Source organism: Pipistrellus hanaki (genome assembly GCF_964339955.1).
Source record: "Pipistrellus hanaki genome assembly, chromosome: 18".
Taxonomy (NCBI): domain Eukaryota; kingdom Metazoa; phylum Chordata; class Mammalia; order Chiroptera; family Vespertilionidae; genus Pipistrellus; species Pipistrellus hanaki.
In genome coordinates, this window is record NC_140520.1 from 35,542,444 (window position 1) to 35,557,351 (window position 14,908).

General features: G+C 61.3%; 2 protein-coding genes across 4 annotated transcripts; one reads left to right on the top strand and one right to left on the bottom strand.

Moving 5' to 3' along the window:
- Positions 1–2,908: 2,908 nt before the first annotated feature.
- On the top strand, positions 2,909–11,627 carry PIAS3 (protein inhibitor of activated STAT 3). 3 transcript variants are annotated; one of them, XM_084865721.1, is made up of 14 exons: positions 2,909–3,040; positions 5,423–5,840; positions 5,957–6,041; positions 6,263–6,313; positions 6,480–6,570; positions 7,078–7,212; positions 7,376–7,481; positions 8,017–8,090; positions 8,207–8,367; positions 9,059–9,192; positions 9,273–9,441; positions 9,609–9,742; positions 9,919–9,956; positions 10,459–11,627. In XM_084865721.1, exons 2-14 carry the CDS (start codon positions 5,426–5,428, stop codon positions 10,723–10,725), a joined length of 1,860 nt encoding a protein of 619 aa, XP_084721847.1. In that variant the 5' UTR covers positions 2,909–3,040; positions 5,423–5,425; the 3' UTR covers positions 10,726–11,627. The 3 variants fall into 3 exon arrangements, with proteins under 3 accessions (XP_084721847.1, XP_084721846.1, XP_084721848.1); XM_084865720.1 differs by lacking the exon at positions 2,909–3,040 and adding an exon at positions 3,565–3,693; XM_084865722.1 differs by lacking the exon at positions 2,909–3,040 and adding an exon at positions 4,276–4,354.
- Positions 11,628–11,642: 15 nt separating this feature from the next.
- NUDT17 (nudix hydrolase 17) lies at positions 11,643–14,134 on the bottom strand. The gene is made up of 8 exons (XM_084865723.1): positions 13,795–14,134; positions 13,509–13,692; positions 13,223–13,248; positions 13,005–13,097; positions 12,707–12,805; positions 12,390–12,526; positions 11,894–12,046; positions 11,643–11,778 (listed from the first exon to the last, which is right to left on the bottom strand). The coding sequence occupies exons 1-8, from the start codon at positions 13,981–13,983 to the stop codon at positions 11,664–11,666; spliced, it is 996 nt and encodes a 331-aa protein (XP_084721849.1). The 5' UTR covers positions 13,984–14,134; the 3' UTR covers positions 11,643–11,663.
- Between the last annotated feature and the right edge of the window lie 774 nt (positions 14,135–14,908).

Below are 14,908 nucleotides of genomic sequence, written 5' to 3' on the forward strand. Positions count from 1 at the left end.
GAAACAGCTTTGGGAATGGCAGCCAGGCCTCTGGTTCCCTCTGGGCTCCTAGAAGCTTATCCCAGGATGGCTGAGTTATAGGAGTGGTCATAATGTGCGTGTGGGTTTTTTAAATATATTTTTTGATTTTTTGCAGAGAGGAAGAGAGTTGGATAGAGAGAAACATCGGGGAGTTAATGGGGGAATAAGGGCACATATGTAATACCTTAATCAATAAATAATAAAAAAAAAAACATTGATGAGAAACATTGATCAGCTGCCTCCTGCACACCACCTACTGGGGATGTGCCCGCAACCAATGTACATGCCCTTGACCGGAATCGAACCTGGGACCTTTCAGTCTGCAGGCTGATGCTCTACCACTGAGCCAAACCAGCTTCGGCCCAGATGTCTTTGAATACCCTCAATATGGAACTTGGTCCTGATTTGCAGTTTCCTCCTTTGTCTGGTAACATTTATTATACTGATATTTACAGAGTCTTCTACATACCAGGCACCGAGATAGCGAAAGCACCAAACAGGTTCCTGTACCCATGGAGCTCGCTGCAGGATCAGATTGAGGTGCCCTGGCTCCTAGTTTCCTAGTGTCCTAAATGGAAGATGAGACAGAAGGCGGAAAACCAGGACTACAGGCTTCATTAGAGAAGGACCCTGCCCCACAGGGGGAGTGGCAACACGTGCAGAGGGGAACAGCCTTCTGAGGGGAGGGGTGGGAGGAATGGGGCTTAGGGTACTTGGACGCGCTGATTGGTGGCTTCATATGAGGCACATGATTAGGTATTTAGGAATCGGGGGCTTAGGGTATTTGGCAGGTGCTGATTGGTGGTTCAATGTGCAGTCCATACAAGGTGCCTGGTTAGGTGCTCAGGCATGTCCAGGTCGCAGGTGCAGTTTACGTCATACTCTGTCCATCAGTTGGGAGAAGGGAGGATCTGTCACTGTAAGGATGCTAGGATTTATAAGCTCAAATAAACTATTAAAGGAGACCCCTCCTTTATGAAATCACTAGGAATGAAGGTGAGGTTAACTTTTTTCTTTTCTATTTTTACAGCTTTAACGAGGAATAATTGACACACAATAACAGCTTGTACTTACAGTGTACAATGTGATAAGTTTTGACATATGTATATACCCATGAAATCATCACACAATCAAGGTAATGAACATATCCATCACTCCCAAAGTTTCCCAGTCTCTTCTTTAAAATCCTCACCCGAGGATGCTTTCCATTGATTTTAGAGAGAGGAAGGGAGGGAGAAACAATGTGAGACCATGGACTGCCTCTAGACCTGTCTTTTATTTTTTTAATCCCTAGCTGCCTCCTTTTGAGATCAGTGAAAATTCTAGAAGATATAAATTAGTCCATAGTAATTTTTGATCTCTAGAGGCATGAACAAGAAATGAGCTTATGGCCTGATGAAGACTCAAGTGTTGGCGTGAGTAGTTGGAATTAGGAACCAAATACTTGGAACTTGAGTTTAGCTTGAAGTCCCACCATTCCTGGCAGCAAAGAAGCAAGGATGCCTGGCTGGTGTGGCTCAGTGGTTGAGCATCAGCTTATGATCCAGGAGGTCACGGTTCGATCCCCAGTCAGGGCATGTACCTGGGTTGTGGGCTTGATCCCCAGTGTGGGGCATGCAGGAGGCAGCTGGTAAATGATTCTCATCATTGATGTTTCTCTCTCTCTCTCTCCCTTTCTCTCTGAATCAATAAAAATATATTAAAAAAAAAAAAAAAAAAAGCAAGGAAAGAACTTAAGCTCAGATGAAAGTGGACATCTTCCCCAGGGACAAAATCCACGGAGCAGCTGGGCCTGGTCCAGTCCAACAGGAGGAACCTGGGACATCGGTAGGCTGGCATCCGCAGGCCCACGCTGGGGTGGGGTCTCAGGGGAGGAGTACACTGAGGCTTAAGCTAGATGAATCATTCATATTCATTAAAGCACGTTTTGTATGCTGATTATAGCATATCACTCACTTATCACTCACTGCTGCTACACTGCCAGGCTTTCAAGTCTCAGCAACTCACAGTCTCTGAACAGCACTCAAATATTTGTCGACCAAATACATTATCATTCAGATCCCAGCCGACTAACTATAAAGTGCCGTGTTTGCTGCCAGCACCTCGTTTGGGTAAACTGCCCTCCAGTTGGTGCTTTCCTGAGACCTGCATGTGAGTGGTTAGCTCGGTGGAGAATGGGGGGGTCTGCCAAGTTCAAGGCTTTGGAAGAAGGAAAGTAAGCAGTTCCGAGAGAGACAGGAAGAAGTCTTTCCTGGGAGGCCACAAAACTTCCTCTGCCCTGGCTGGTTTGGCTCAGTGGATAGAGCGTTGGCCTGCGGACTGAAGGGTCCCGGGTTCGATTCTGGTCAAGGCCACATGCTCAGGTTGTGGGCTCAATCCCCAGTGGGGGCATGCAGGAGGCAGCCGATCAACGATTCTTATCTCTTCCTCTTCTTTCCTCTCTGAAATCAATATATATATATATATGAAAACCTCCCCTGTTCACCTTCAGCAATCTCAAAGGTGTGGGGTCTGTGGGGTGCAGCAGGGTAGGAGAGCATAGGTAGAGTGAGGCCTTAGGTACGCTTTGGATTCCAGCAGCGCAGGCTTTTCCTCCAGGGAGAGTCTCATTGCAAGTTGGAAGCTCCTATGCAGCCAGATCCCTGGTCCACGGTCTCGGTCCCCGCCTGCCCCCACCCAGCCTGCCCCCACCCAGCGCCAGGGCCGGAGCAGAAACCAGAAGGCCGGGATCCGGGCAGGCGGCTCTGCAGACCCGCTCCCCGGAGGAGTTAACGTCTCCGGCTCCGGGTCCCTCCCCCGCGCCCCAGACCCGCCCCCTCCCCTCCTCGCCGCCGCGCGGGCCCGGGGAGGGCGGCCCCAGGCCGGGCGCCGGCCGGGCGGAGCTCCCGCGGGCGGAGCCGCGGCCGCAGAGTCCGGCGGCGGGACTGACCTCTGGCTGTGCAGCCGGGAGGCGCCGCGCGCCCCCTCCCCGCCGGCAGCCCCCCTCGGCGCGCCCTCCCCGCTCCCCGAAACCGGCCCGGTAAGTCGCGCTCGGCACCGAACTTTGCCGCCGCCGAGTGGGAGTCCTGCGGCCAGACCCGGGCTGCGCGGCAGTTGGCGGGGTTCGGGGCGGGGTGGGGGATGGGGGATGGGGCTTGAGGACGGCCGTCCGGGACCGACCCAGCCGCGGCCCCGGAGCTCCCCGCCGCGGCCGATGGCACCCGCCCCGGGACGCCGCGCTGGATTCCGCCGGTTAAACTTGCGGGAACTTCGCTCTCCCCTCCCCCCTCCGAGGCCCGGCAGCTCCCGATCCTTCCCGGACCGCGAGCGCATCCCTCCCGGCCCGGCGCCCGCCCCCTCCCTCCCGGGCCCCTTGCCCCGCCCCCGAGCCGCTGGGGACCCCGCGACCTCGGGCCGTGCGCCCCCCGCGCCCCCCGGCGCGCCTCCGGGTCCTGGCGTGCGGGCCGCGTCCCCGGTGGGAGGGGCTGCAGCCGGGCCCTCCTGCGCGGCGGGCGGGGCGGGGTCAGGAGTGGGCGGGGCGGGGCCTGGCGTGGGTGGGGCGGGGCCTGGCGGGGCGGAGCAGCCGCGGTCGGCGGCCGGCGCGGGGCGGGGAGTCGCGCGCCGGTGCCTGGGCCTGGCCGGCCCCGCTCGCGCCCGCGATGCCTCAAGATGGCGGAGCTGGGCGAGCTGAAGGTGCCGGGCTGCCCGCCTGCCCGGGGCCGGGGTCGGGGCGGCGGCGGGGAAGGGCGCTGCGGGCCGGCGGGCGGGCGCGCGCCGGGGGCCGGTGCCGGGGCGCTGGGAGCCGGCTGTGGGCGCGGAGGCTGCGGCGTGGCTCGGGGGCGGGGTCGCGGGCAGAGGCAGGGGTGTGGCCGCGGGGGGCCGCGGGGGGGCGGGGAGCAGAGGGGCGGGGCGCGGGGCAGTGCAGCGGGGCGCTGAGGGGGTGCATCTGGGAAGCCGAGGTGCAGGGGGCGGGGCGCGGGGCCGCTGCTCGGAGGGGGGGGGTCTCCGGCGAGGGGTGCGGGACTGGGGAGTGCAGATGGGGGGGCCGCGGCGCAGGGGGCGGGACTGGGGGGGGTGCAGCTGGGGGCCCCGGCGCAGGGGGCGGGACTGAGGGGCCGCAGCTGGGGGGCCCCGGCGCAGGGGGCGGGACTGAGAGGGGTCCATGGGGGGGCGGGCCGCGGCGCAGGGGGCGGGGCCGCGGGGCAGATGTAGGGGTGCATCTGGGGCCCCCCCTCCGTCGCAGGGGCGGGGCCGGGGCAGATGCAGGGGTGGGGCCGCCAGGGTGCCGCTGGGATGGCCGGGGCGCCGGGGGCGGGGACGCGAATGGAAGTAGGATTTGGCGGTGGAGGCGGAGGTAGGGGGATGGCCAGAGGAAGAAGCTGTCGGGGAGGCTGAGGGCGCGTCGATCGCAGCCCAGCGACGTGTCGTGGGGGCAGCTGTGGGGCCGGGGCTGGGGCCGCAGACTCCTTGGGGCGAGGGGGGAGCTCTGGCCCGGGAAGGGACCTTGGGACGGCCCTCGGCGGCCCTGACCCGGGGGCGGGGTTGAGGCTTCCGGTGCCCGAGAGGCAGGTCCGGCTCCTGTGCGTGGCCTTCGGGCCGAGGCGGAGGAGGGACACTCCGGGATAGAAAGGCGGGTTCGTGCTGGGGCCCGTGGGGAACACAGGCCGAGGAGACGAGGATGGCCGAGCGGTGGCCCTCGAAAGGGCCAGAGCCAGAGGCCTCCTGTAGGGGAGGAATGTGGAGGGCCAGCTAGCTAGGCCTGCCCACGGCAGGGTCTCCTCCTAGACATTCACACCCAGCCGCCTCGCCCCCAGTTTTGGTCTTGTTTTCCTCCGAAAGGGAGGCGGTTATGTAAATGGCACTGAGGAAGGGTTTGGGGGAGTTGTGAGCACTGAACCTGACCTGAAAACCCTGGCTTGGGGAAAACAGCTGAGGGGGATCGAAGTGTGGGCCCCGGGCCCAAGCCTCCAGCTGCCTGGCCCTTCTCCCCTGTGGGCTGTCTGCCATGGGAAACCCCTCTTCCCTGTCCCCTGTCCTCTTCCCGGAGGCTGGGCTGGGTGTGAGGGTCTGAGAAAGAGCAGGAGGGGAAGGAAGCAGCTTGAAGGAGAGCCCAGGCTGCAGGCAGGATGGAGGCAGGAGGCGGCAGTGGGCTCAGAGGTGTGCCAGCGGCTGGCTTGCTGTCCGCACTCTGCCCCCACCTGGTCAGCTCGCGGGCGTGGGCAGATAGGGTTGCTCAAGCTCTGGGGATCCTGGGTAGGTTGACGGGAGAGGGTGGGACTAAAGTGTCCCTTTGGCCAGGCTGGCAGTCTGGCAGAGAACCACAGGCTGAAAGCTCCTTTCCATCAGTGCTGGGAAGAGGCCCTGCCCGCTGGTGGCTCAGCCCCTGCCAGGCAGCATTCTCAGGCTCCTCTGTTGTCCACAGCACATGGTGATGAGTTTCCGGGTGTCTGAGCTCCAGGTGCTCCTTGGCTTCGCTGGCCGGAACAAAAGTGGACGGAAGCACGAGCTGCTGGCCAAGGCCCTGCACCTGCTCAAGTCCAGCTGTGCCCCCAGCATCCAGATGAAGATCAAAGAGCTTTACCGCCGGCGCTTCCCCCGCAAGACACTGGCGCCCTCCGATCTCTCCCTGCTCTCTCTGCCCCCCGGCACCCCTCCCGTGGGCTCCTCCGGCCCGCTGGCCCCCATCCCCCCGGCCCTCTTGGCCCCTGGCACCTTGCTGGGCCCCAAGCGGGAAGTGGACATGCACCCCCCGCTGCCCCAGCCCGTGCACCCCGACGTCACCATGAAGCCCCTGCCCTTCTACGAAGTCCACGGGGAGCTCATCCGGCCCACCACCCTCGGTACGGCTCTCGGTGGCCCTCCGATCTCCCTGGCCTCCTGCTCCTCCCAGGCCTCTCCTAAGCTTCAGTCCTGTGGGGTCACCGGCCTGGGAATAACTGCCCCCTCTTGTCCTCAGCGTCCACCTCCAGCCAGCGGTTTGAGGAAGCGCACTTTACCTTTGCGCTCACACCCCAGCAGGTGCAGCAGATCCTCACGTCCAGGTACAGCTCTCCAGGGCTCTCACCCCACCCCGGCGTTACCCCTGGCCTCTGTCTTCCTTCTTGGCCCCGCTCTCCCTATCCATCCCCTTGAGCCTGCCTTGGCTCTCCTTCTCTTGTATGTCTCTTTGCTATCCCCTCGTCCTGATTTTTTGTGTCTGTCCCTTCACCCCTGCCCTCTGGGGCCGCATACTGACACCTGTCCCTCTCCCTCCCTGTGACAGAGAGGTCCTGCCGGGAGCCAAGTGCGATTATACCATCCAGGTGCAGCTCAGGTGAGCGGATCCCCCTGTCTCCCCACCCCCACCGGGGCTGCCTTTGGGGCGGGGAGGAAGGAATGGCAGATACTCCGCCCGCCAGCCCTGGGACTCTCGTTTATGCTGGGGATTCAGCTCAAGAAACGGAACCCCATTCTTTTTCTCTTCTCTCACCTCGTCCTAGGTTCTGTCTCTGTGAGACCAGCTGCCCCCAGGAGGATTATTTCCCCCCCAACCTCTTTGTCAAGGTCAATGGGAAACTGTGCCCCCTGCCGGTAAATGCTCTTCCTTCTGGCAGTAACCCCTTTTGTTCCAGTTCCTAAATGTTCACTACAAACCTGTTATGAAAAAGACATGTGTAGCACAGAGCCTGGCACACAGTAGGCACTCAGTGAAGCCACACAGTAGGCACTCAGTTAACTGGTTGAATCAATATAATACAGAGAATACTAAGATAGGGCTGAACAAGGGTTCTCTCAGAATCCAGATGTTAGTTCAACCCAAATGTTCAGGGAAGGCTTCTCAGAGGTGATGACTCTAGAGCTGAGAGTTGGACCAAATGGGGCATCCCTCTATGCTTCCTCCCCTGGACCTCCGTGAGCGGGTTCCTGTTTTGTTGGCCCATGAATAAGCTCTCCCCTGCACCTAGGAATGAACTCCAGACACAATGCCAGTGCTCCCGTCACTGAGTGGCCCCGTCTCCTTGGCCAATGAGCTGGCCTTCCCTCCAGGGAGTGAGTAACCCGAGACCAGATGTCGTGACCAGTCTGTCCCTTCCCCAGGGCTACCTTCCTCCTACCAAGAATGGGGCTGAGCCCAAGAGGCCCAGCCGCCCCATCAACATCACACCGCTGGCTCGACTCTCGGCCACTGTTCCCAACACCATCGTGGTCAACTGGTCATCCGAGTTTGGACGGGTGAGCACGGCTGAGCTGGAGGACGGAGAAGCCAGGGAGGGGGAGGGAGGTTTGGGCAGCCTTCATCCTCCTCTCTGGGGGTCTCTCTGCTGCCTGGCCCTCCCGGGACAGAGGGGAGAGGGTGGTGTCAGGGCAGAGGCTAACTGTCTCCCCCTCCGAGTAGAATTACTCCTTGTCCGTGTACCTGGTGAGGCAGCTGACGGCAGGGACCCTCCTCCAAAAGCTCAGAGCAAAGGGCATCCGGAACCCGGACCACTCCCGGGCCCTGAGTGAGTAGCATCCTGCACCTCTTCCCTCTCCCATCCGACCCACGTCTTCCTGGCCCTCCAGCCTTTGGAATCAAACTCAGACTCCATGACAATTTTCCTCACCTCTCACGTTAACCTCAGCCCTCCCCCACCCCTTACCGATTGTATTGGTGGATTAGTCGGACCATTTCCAGGCACCGAGTGACACCCTTGCGTTCCCTAACTCTGCTCCACCGGAAATGGGTTCTCCCACCTGGACAGGGTCTTAAGGATCATCTGCTCTCACCCTCTCTGATGCTGCAGTTCCCTCTAGGTCATCTCTGCCAGAGTGTCACAGCTGTATTTAAGCATCTTCAGAGATCGGGGAATCTCCCCATCCACACACTCCCCCACAGCCTTCCTAATCCAGATCCCAGACCCCCAGGTGACAGCCCGCTGGCCCCCCAAGGCTCGCTTCCCAGCTGCCTCTCGGCCAGCGCCATCTGCTCCGGCCTCACCCCTGCCAGCTTCCTCTCCGGCCTGCTGGCCCATGGCTCTGGCTTCGCTCTTGTTTCAGTTAAGGAGAAGCTGACCGCTGACCCGGACAGTGAGGTGGCCACTACGAGTCTCCGGGTGTCACTCATGTGCCCGGTGGGTATGAGGGAGAAGAGGGGGCGGGGGCGGGGTTAACCTCTGCACAGAGGGGCTGCCGGGCCACGGGAGCGAGGCTGCTGGGCGGGGCTCTGACCAGAGAACCCTTCCCGCAGCTCGGGAAGATGCGCCTGACCGTGCCTTGTCGCGCCCTCACCTGCGCCCACCTGCAGAGCTTCGATGCCGCTCTGTACCTGCAGATGAACGAGAAGAAGCCGACGTGGACGTGTCCTGTGTGCGACAAAAAGGCTCCCTATGAGTCTCTCATCATTGACGGGTAGGCCCCTCTGCTGTCTGCTTTGTCCTCTCCTAGGTCAGCCACTAGGACGCTCTCACTCTCACATATAGGCACGTGTGTATACATGCGCATACATATATGTACTCTATCCCCTTTTATACTATCTACTTACATATTCCCAACATTGAGGACTTATACATGCTAGGCATGGCGCTGAGAGTCTGCACACCGTGTTTCCTCCTAGTACTGCGACAGAGGTGCCGTCCCGTCCGTACAGGAGAGGAACCGGGGCCTGGAGAGGGAGTGTTTTGCCCAAAGTCACATTGTTAGTGAGTGGCAGAGCCCCCGTAGTGAACTAGTATAGCACTTACACCTGGCCTCTCAGGAGCCAGCAGTGAAGTTCTGAGCCTGGAAATGCTGATCCGCTGTTCTCTGGCCCCTTCCAGACTGACGTCATGGTTGCTCCCTTTTCGAGGTGGTGTGGGAGTTCTCCGCTCCTCGTTCTGTCCCTGGCACTGCATGTGATAGGTGCTTGGAAGACACTTATTTTGAAACTGTTTGCAGAGCTTGTTTCCATACACACTGGTTCTAACAACTCAGTTCAGTGGGGTGGATGATGTCCCTATTTACAGATGCGGAAACTGAGGTTCAGGCGCTGAGTAGCAGAATTTCCTGGCTACTGCCCCTGCCATCTCCCAGTCCCATGAATCCCCTTCTCTCCCTCCCCCAGTTTATTCATGGAGATTCTTAATTCCTGTTCGGATTGTGATGAGATCCAGTTCATGGAAGATGGATCCTGGTGCCCATTGAAACCCAAGAAGGAGGCGTCTGAGGTTTGCCCCCCGCCAGGGTATGGGCTGGATGGTGAGTGACCCCCCGTCCCCCAGCTGAGCTTCGTCTTGAGTGGCCTCTTCTCTGAGACACAGCCTCCTTCTCACCCGCAGGCCCCCCGTACAGCCCGGTCCCAGAGGGCACTCCGTCAGAGAGTAAGAAGAAGGTCGAGGTCATTGACCTGACGATAGAAAGCTCGTCGGACGAGGAGGACCTGCCGCCCACCAAGAAGCACTGTCCTGTCACCTCCGCCGCCATCCCGGCTCTCCCCGGAAGCAAAGGGTATGAGGAAATGGTCTGAATCTCCTGCAGAAGGACCAGGGGAAAGCCAGGAGAGCTTTCTGGTCACTGGGCAAAGCCTGGTGCAGAGGGGGCTCCGGGGCCGAGCCGGGCGAGGGCAGCTGTGGTCCGTGGCCCGCCGGCTGCCCCAGCTCCTTGTCTCCTCACAGGGTGCTGGCATCCGGCCACCAGCCGCCGTCCGTGCTGCGGAGCCCTGCGCTGGGCGCGCTGGGCAGCGAGTTCCTGTCCGGCCTCCCGCTGCACGAGTACCAGCCTGCCTTCCCCCTGGGGGCGGACATCCAAGGTGGGATGCCCCCCGAGTGGGCCTTCCCTGTCCCATCCGCCCGGAACCAGTCCGAGCCCTGCTCCTTGTCGGAGCTCCCTGGTCTCTGCAAAGGCCAGATCCAGGGGACTCCTCGTCGTTGTTGTTTGCGGTGAAGGGGTCAGACAGAAAGCTGATTTTAATTCTTTCCTTTCCAGGTTTAGATATATTTTCTTTCCTTCAGACTGAGAGTCAGGTGAGTGACCCCTTCTCCAATGCAGGTCTCAGGTCCCTGAGCTTCCTTGCTGGGCACCAGTGGGTGCCCCGCTCTCTCACTGTCCCCTGGACCCACACCGGCTTCTCTGAGAGCCAAGAGGGGGTGGAGCAGGTGGTTTATTTCCCTCCGAGGCCGCCCTAGCACTTCCCCATATTCTCACTACGTCTTCCTTGGCCCCATTGCTGTCCTGATCCGGAGATTTCAGTGTAGCCCGCCCCTGGCCTGCTCACCCTCTGCCCATGTGCACCGAGCACCATGCCTGCCTCCTCCCCACATCCCACACTTCAGACACCCACAGGGCCACGGAAATCGCCACCCGGAGGGGCTGTGTAGGGCAGGGAGTCGGGTGGGTGTGGGAAAGCAGGGAAAGCATCCGAGAATCGGGGCCCAGAGGGCTGCTTTAGCCCAGGATGTTTCCGAGGTGAGCCAGGGGGGCGGGTGAAGAACGGGGAAACCTCACCCTGTGCCCTTGACTCCCCAGCACTACGGCCCCTCCGTCATCACCTCGCTAGACGAGCAGGACGCCCTGGGCCACTTCTTCCAGTACCGGGGGACCCCGCCCCACTTCCTGGGCCCCCTGGCCCCCGCGCTGGGGAGCGCGCACCGCAGCACCACGCCAGCACCCCCTCCTGGCCGCGTCAGCAGCATTGTGGCTCCTGGGGGCGCCTTGAGGGAGGGGCACGGCGGACCCCTGCCCCCAGGCCCCTCTCTGACTGGCTGCAGGTCAGACATCATTTCCCTGGACTGACTGCCCTGGATTATGGAACCTTCACTGTCTCCCAACATGAGCGAGGATGCTGTGGAGTCCAGAGCCCTGGCCACGCCGCCCCCGGGGGGTTTGGCCACAGGCAAGAAGGACCTTCACAGACACTCGTTTTGGCCTCATTTCTCTCCGACAAGGCCAGCGTCCAAAGGGTTAATATTTAACCTCTTTTAAAGGACTTTTGGGTCCTGCTTTTTGAAGTGTTCTTGAGAAGGCTGGCATATTCCTTTGGGTATGGCAGCTTAGGCAGCGGGAGGCAAATGGGATGGATGGGAGTTGCAGGAAGAGCTGAACTCTCAGCCTTAACTATCTCCGCTCCTGGGGAAGGGTCCTCTGCTGCCCCCGACGCCCTCTCTTCCCAGTCCCCAAACCACGGCTCAGTGCCGTCCCCGGAGCCACTGTCTCTCCATGTCCCCCCGTTCTCTTTGGCCAAACGGACAGGCGGAGAAACTCGGACAGACAGACACATGGACAGAGAACTCTATTTTGGGTTGTAGATTTTTTGTACATAAACAAGGAAAACCAAAATACATCCAAAGATGACTTCCCTCCTCCTCCTTCCCAGTCCTTCCCAGTCCATCTCCCGGAGGAGAGGGCCTCGGCCCTGGCGCCCAGGAGAGCGGGAGCGGGAGCAGGCCCGGCCCGTGCCTGGGGCTCGCTCTCTATTTATGTATTTAAGTTCACAGTGTTCCTTACCGACCAGCCCGGGGCCGAGCGCCAGAGCCCGCACCCCGTGGTCAGGCCGGCTGACTGCTCCTTCCTGGGGGGAGGACCCGCGTGCTGTCCGGCCCCTCTGCCACCTCCTCCGGGGCCTCGGCCTCCGTTGTAATTTTACTTCGTAGTCCCAAAGTTGTAGCAAAGTTCTTACCCATAGTAAAGATAAAACTGAATCTTCTGTGTCGTAGAGGTGGGCTGGGAGGGGATTATGCACTTGGCTTTCCAGACGCCTGGCCTGGGGGAAGGGGGTCCAGGTGCCGATCTTCCTTTGCAGGCCCGGGGTCCACAGGAGCTCCCGTGCCCCATGGCAGGGGCGTCACTCTGCGGATTCCCAAGAGCAGTTGTTCTTCCTTTATCTATTCCCCTGTCTCTCCTCCCGCCCCCCCACCCCAGTGCCCCCCGTACCCTCAGCCCAGTACCGGGGACGCGCTCTCACCTGCCCAGGTGCTGCAGCCAGAGCCTGAGGGCGAACTTGGTCCCAGTGCTGACCCTCTCTGTGCTGTCCGCGGCGGCCGGGGTGGCCTGCAGCAGCGTGGACATGGGCAGGGACAGAGGCCGGGCTTCTCCGCCCTCGTCCAGTTCCAGGGCACTGCACAACAACGGCTCGTGTGTGACTCTGGCTTAGCCACGCCATAGCCACACCCTCCCGACCACGCTGCAGAGGGGTGGGGTGTTTACCTCATTCTACAGGGAGGGTTAGAGGGCGCCCCAGTGGAGAGCAGGGCACACACCCGGGTGTCAGGGCTAGCCAGTCAGCAGGAACCCTTGGCGTTGGAAGGACGGTGTCTGATCTCTGTTCTCTTCGTTGTTAGCTGACCAGCTCACCCCCAAGTCTCTCCGTCACCCAAGTTCCCCTCACCCCCAGGAAACAGGCTGTTTTCCAGTGTGGACATGTTGGTGTGCCGGAGGGCCAGGGAGCGGCCCTTACTCACAGGACGGAGGGTGGCAGGTCCTGGGAGAGCTGTCTGGGCGCCTCTGTCCCGTCCTCTGAGACGGCCACCGCCGCGGCTGCGTCCGGGCCCAGCCACAGGACGGCGCTCACCTCGCTGGGGTTCGGCTGGATCCGGGCCTGGGCCAGACATGTGATCCCTTCACCCTGGCCTCTGTCAGGAGCCTGCTCTGCTCACAACCTACCCACTGCTGGATGGAGAGGAGCCTGGGGGCTGGAGGACGGCCCCCCGCCCCTCCTAGTCACAGTGAGGCCAGCCTGCCAGGCCTGAGCTCGTCCCTTCCTCCCCGCCAGCCCTACCTGCAGCTGCTGCCGTGTCTCCCGGGAGACCACCAGGAGATAGAGGACGATGTGGTGGTATCTGGGGGGACCCCAGCTCAGCCTAGGAGGGTAGGCGGACTGGGAAGAAAATGGCAAAAATGAGCACTTCCTGTCTCTTGAGACTTGGGGAGTACAGCTGAGGGAGTGGCGGGAAAAGATGGCGCAGGCAGGACACGGGTGAGGCCACCCCCTCTCCGAAGGCAGGCAAGGCTGTTCCCGGGTTCCGGTGGGGGGAAGGGGTTGGGGTTCTAGGTTACACCGAGAGGTCCCATCTCACCTCCCATAAGCCCAGGGGGACCCATGAGAACTGGTCCCGGGGCAGCTGCAGGCCACTCTCTTCCCAAAGCTCACGGAGGCCTGCGTCCAGCAGCTGCAGAGAGAGGCCCGGTCAGACGCCATGCCTGACCCCTGGGCCCTGGCCCCTCCCCCAGCCACACCCAAGCTGGTCCCAGATAGGCTCAGGGCGGGGTGCAGGGCGGGTCGTCCAATGGTTACCGCTTCACCGGGTTCCACGTGGCCACCTGCAACAACAGAGGCCGTAGGTGAGTGCGTGTCCCTGGCCAGGCCCCATCACTGTCCACGCTGCCCTCCGGGGGGCATGGGGGCAGGGGGCACAGGGGCAGGGGGCGCGGGTGCAGGGGGCGCGGGTGCAGGGGGCACGGGGGCAGAGGGCGAGGGAGCAAGGGAGCCCCTGAGGATGGGCCAGGCCCCTTCCCTGCCTTCCGGCTCCCAGGAACAGCATGCTGGATGGAGCACGTTTGTTTTGGGGACTGGCGCTCACCTGGGGGCACCCAGAGGTTGGGGGAGACTCGGAGGGTGCGTGTCCTTCGTGTCAACAAGACGGCCTGGTCGCTGGACTGCAGGACGACGGCCACGGCCAGGTCCACGCCCCGGTCCACGGGCAGCGCGGCTCCCGGCGGCGCGGGCTGCCGGGCCAGGGCCGCGAAGGGGCAGAAGGCGGGGCGCTGCGGAGGGAGCCAGTGGGTCCGGGCTCACAGCGGGGCGCCCGCCGGCCGGCCCCCCTGCACCCGCGCCCCCGCCCCCCTTCCCGGCCCGGGAGCCCCCACCTGGAGCGGGAGCCTGGCCGTGGCGCCGGGGAAGGGCTCGGCCGAGAGCAGCAGCTGCCCGCGCCGCAGGCCGCAGTGCGTGGGCCACGGCCCGCCCGCGCCGCCGCCCAGGAGGCCGCACACGCTCTGCGCGAAGCCCGCCGGCCGCGGGCGCCCCGACAGCCGCAGCAGCACGCGCGTCTCCGCCATCGCGGCCGGTCACCGCCGCCGGCGCCCCCTGCTGGCCGAGCGGCGCCGCCGGCCCGCGTGGTCGGAAGCCAGAACGCTCCCGGGAAATGTTAGGCAACACATTTGGGGAAGATCCATGGGTGGAGCGTTAATAGATAACGAAGGAGATCACCTCCAGATCTTCAGCTCTTCTCCTCAGCTCTGTTTAGGACAGTGACCCCGCCCCTACCCTCCACCTCCCCCGCAATGATTTCAACGTCCCCTCCCAACCAGCCACAAGCCCCCTCCCCACCTGCATTTCCTCATTCACTAGGTGTCTCCTAACCACATACCGATCCCCACCCCCTTCCTTCTGCCTCAGTTCTGGCAGCACTCCTAATCCTTTCTGGTCATATCCTGTTTGCAGTTCCCCCAGAATCAGGCTCTGCTTCCCTCTGGGGTTCTTCCCCTTCCATCTGGCAAATCCTCCTCCAGATCAAGACTCAGGCCCTATGTATGGCCCTTCCCCCATGGCTTCTCTGTGCACGAAACCTCCCATTATAGCCGCCCCCCTCCCCTACTTCTTTGCTTCCTTCCACTAGGCGTGGGCTAAGGCATAAGGCATAGTTGTCCTTGTACCCCAAGGTCTGGCCTAGTACGGGTATATAATAGGTGCTCAGTGAACAGCCTGAAGCGGAGATGGTATCTTGTTTATCTTTGTAGATTATATCCAGTATAATGGCTAGCAATTAATTGGCACTTAAATGCTTAATGAATGGTAAGAGGAAACTGGAGATTATAAAACAAAACCTGACTGCTTTAAATGACGGAAGCTGCTCTGACAAACTACATCAACCATGTTAATCACGGTGCCAGGACAGCAGGCTTGCTTTTAAGGAGCCATGAGGAGGAAGGCAATGACTTACTGAGTACTGACTACATGCGGGTACTGTGCTGTATTTTACAT

Coding starts and splice junctions, on each gene's coding strand:
- PIAS3 (XM_084865720.1), top strand. CDS start 3,670: ATGGCGGAGCTGGGCGAGCTGAAG. Junction 9,193..9,272: donor GCCAGGGTATGGGCTGGATG/GTGAGTGACCCC, acceptor TCTCACCCGCAG/GCCCCCCGTACAGCCCGGTC. Junction 9,743..9,918: donor CCTGGGGGCGGACATCCAAG/GTGGGATGCCCC, acceptor TTTCCTTTCCAG/GTTTAGATATATTTTCTTTC.
- NUDT17 (XM_084865723.1), bottom strand. CDS start 13,983: ATGGCGGAGACGCGCGTGCTGCTGCGGCTGTCGGGGCGCCCGCGGCCG. Junction 13,098..13,222: donor ACGTGGAACCCGGTGAAGCG/GTAACCATTGGA, acceptor CTCTCTCTGCAG/CTGCTGGACGCAGGCCTCCG. Junction 12,527..12,706: donor AGACACGGCAGCAGCTGCAG/GTAGGGCTGGCG, acceptor TGTCTGGCCCAG/GCCCGGATCCAGCCGAACCC.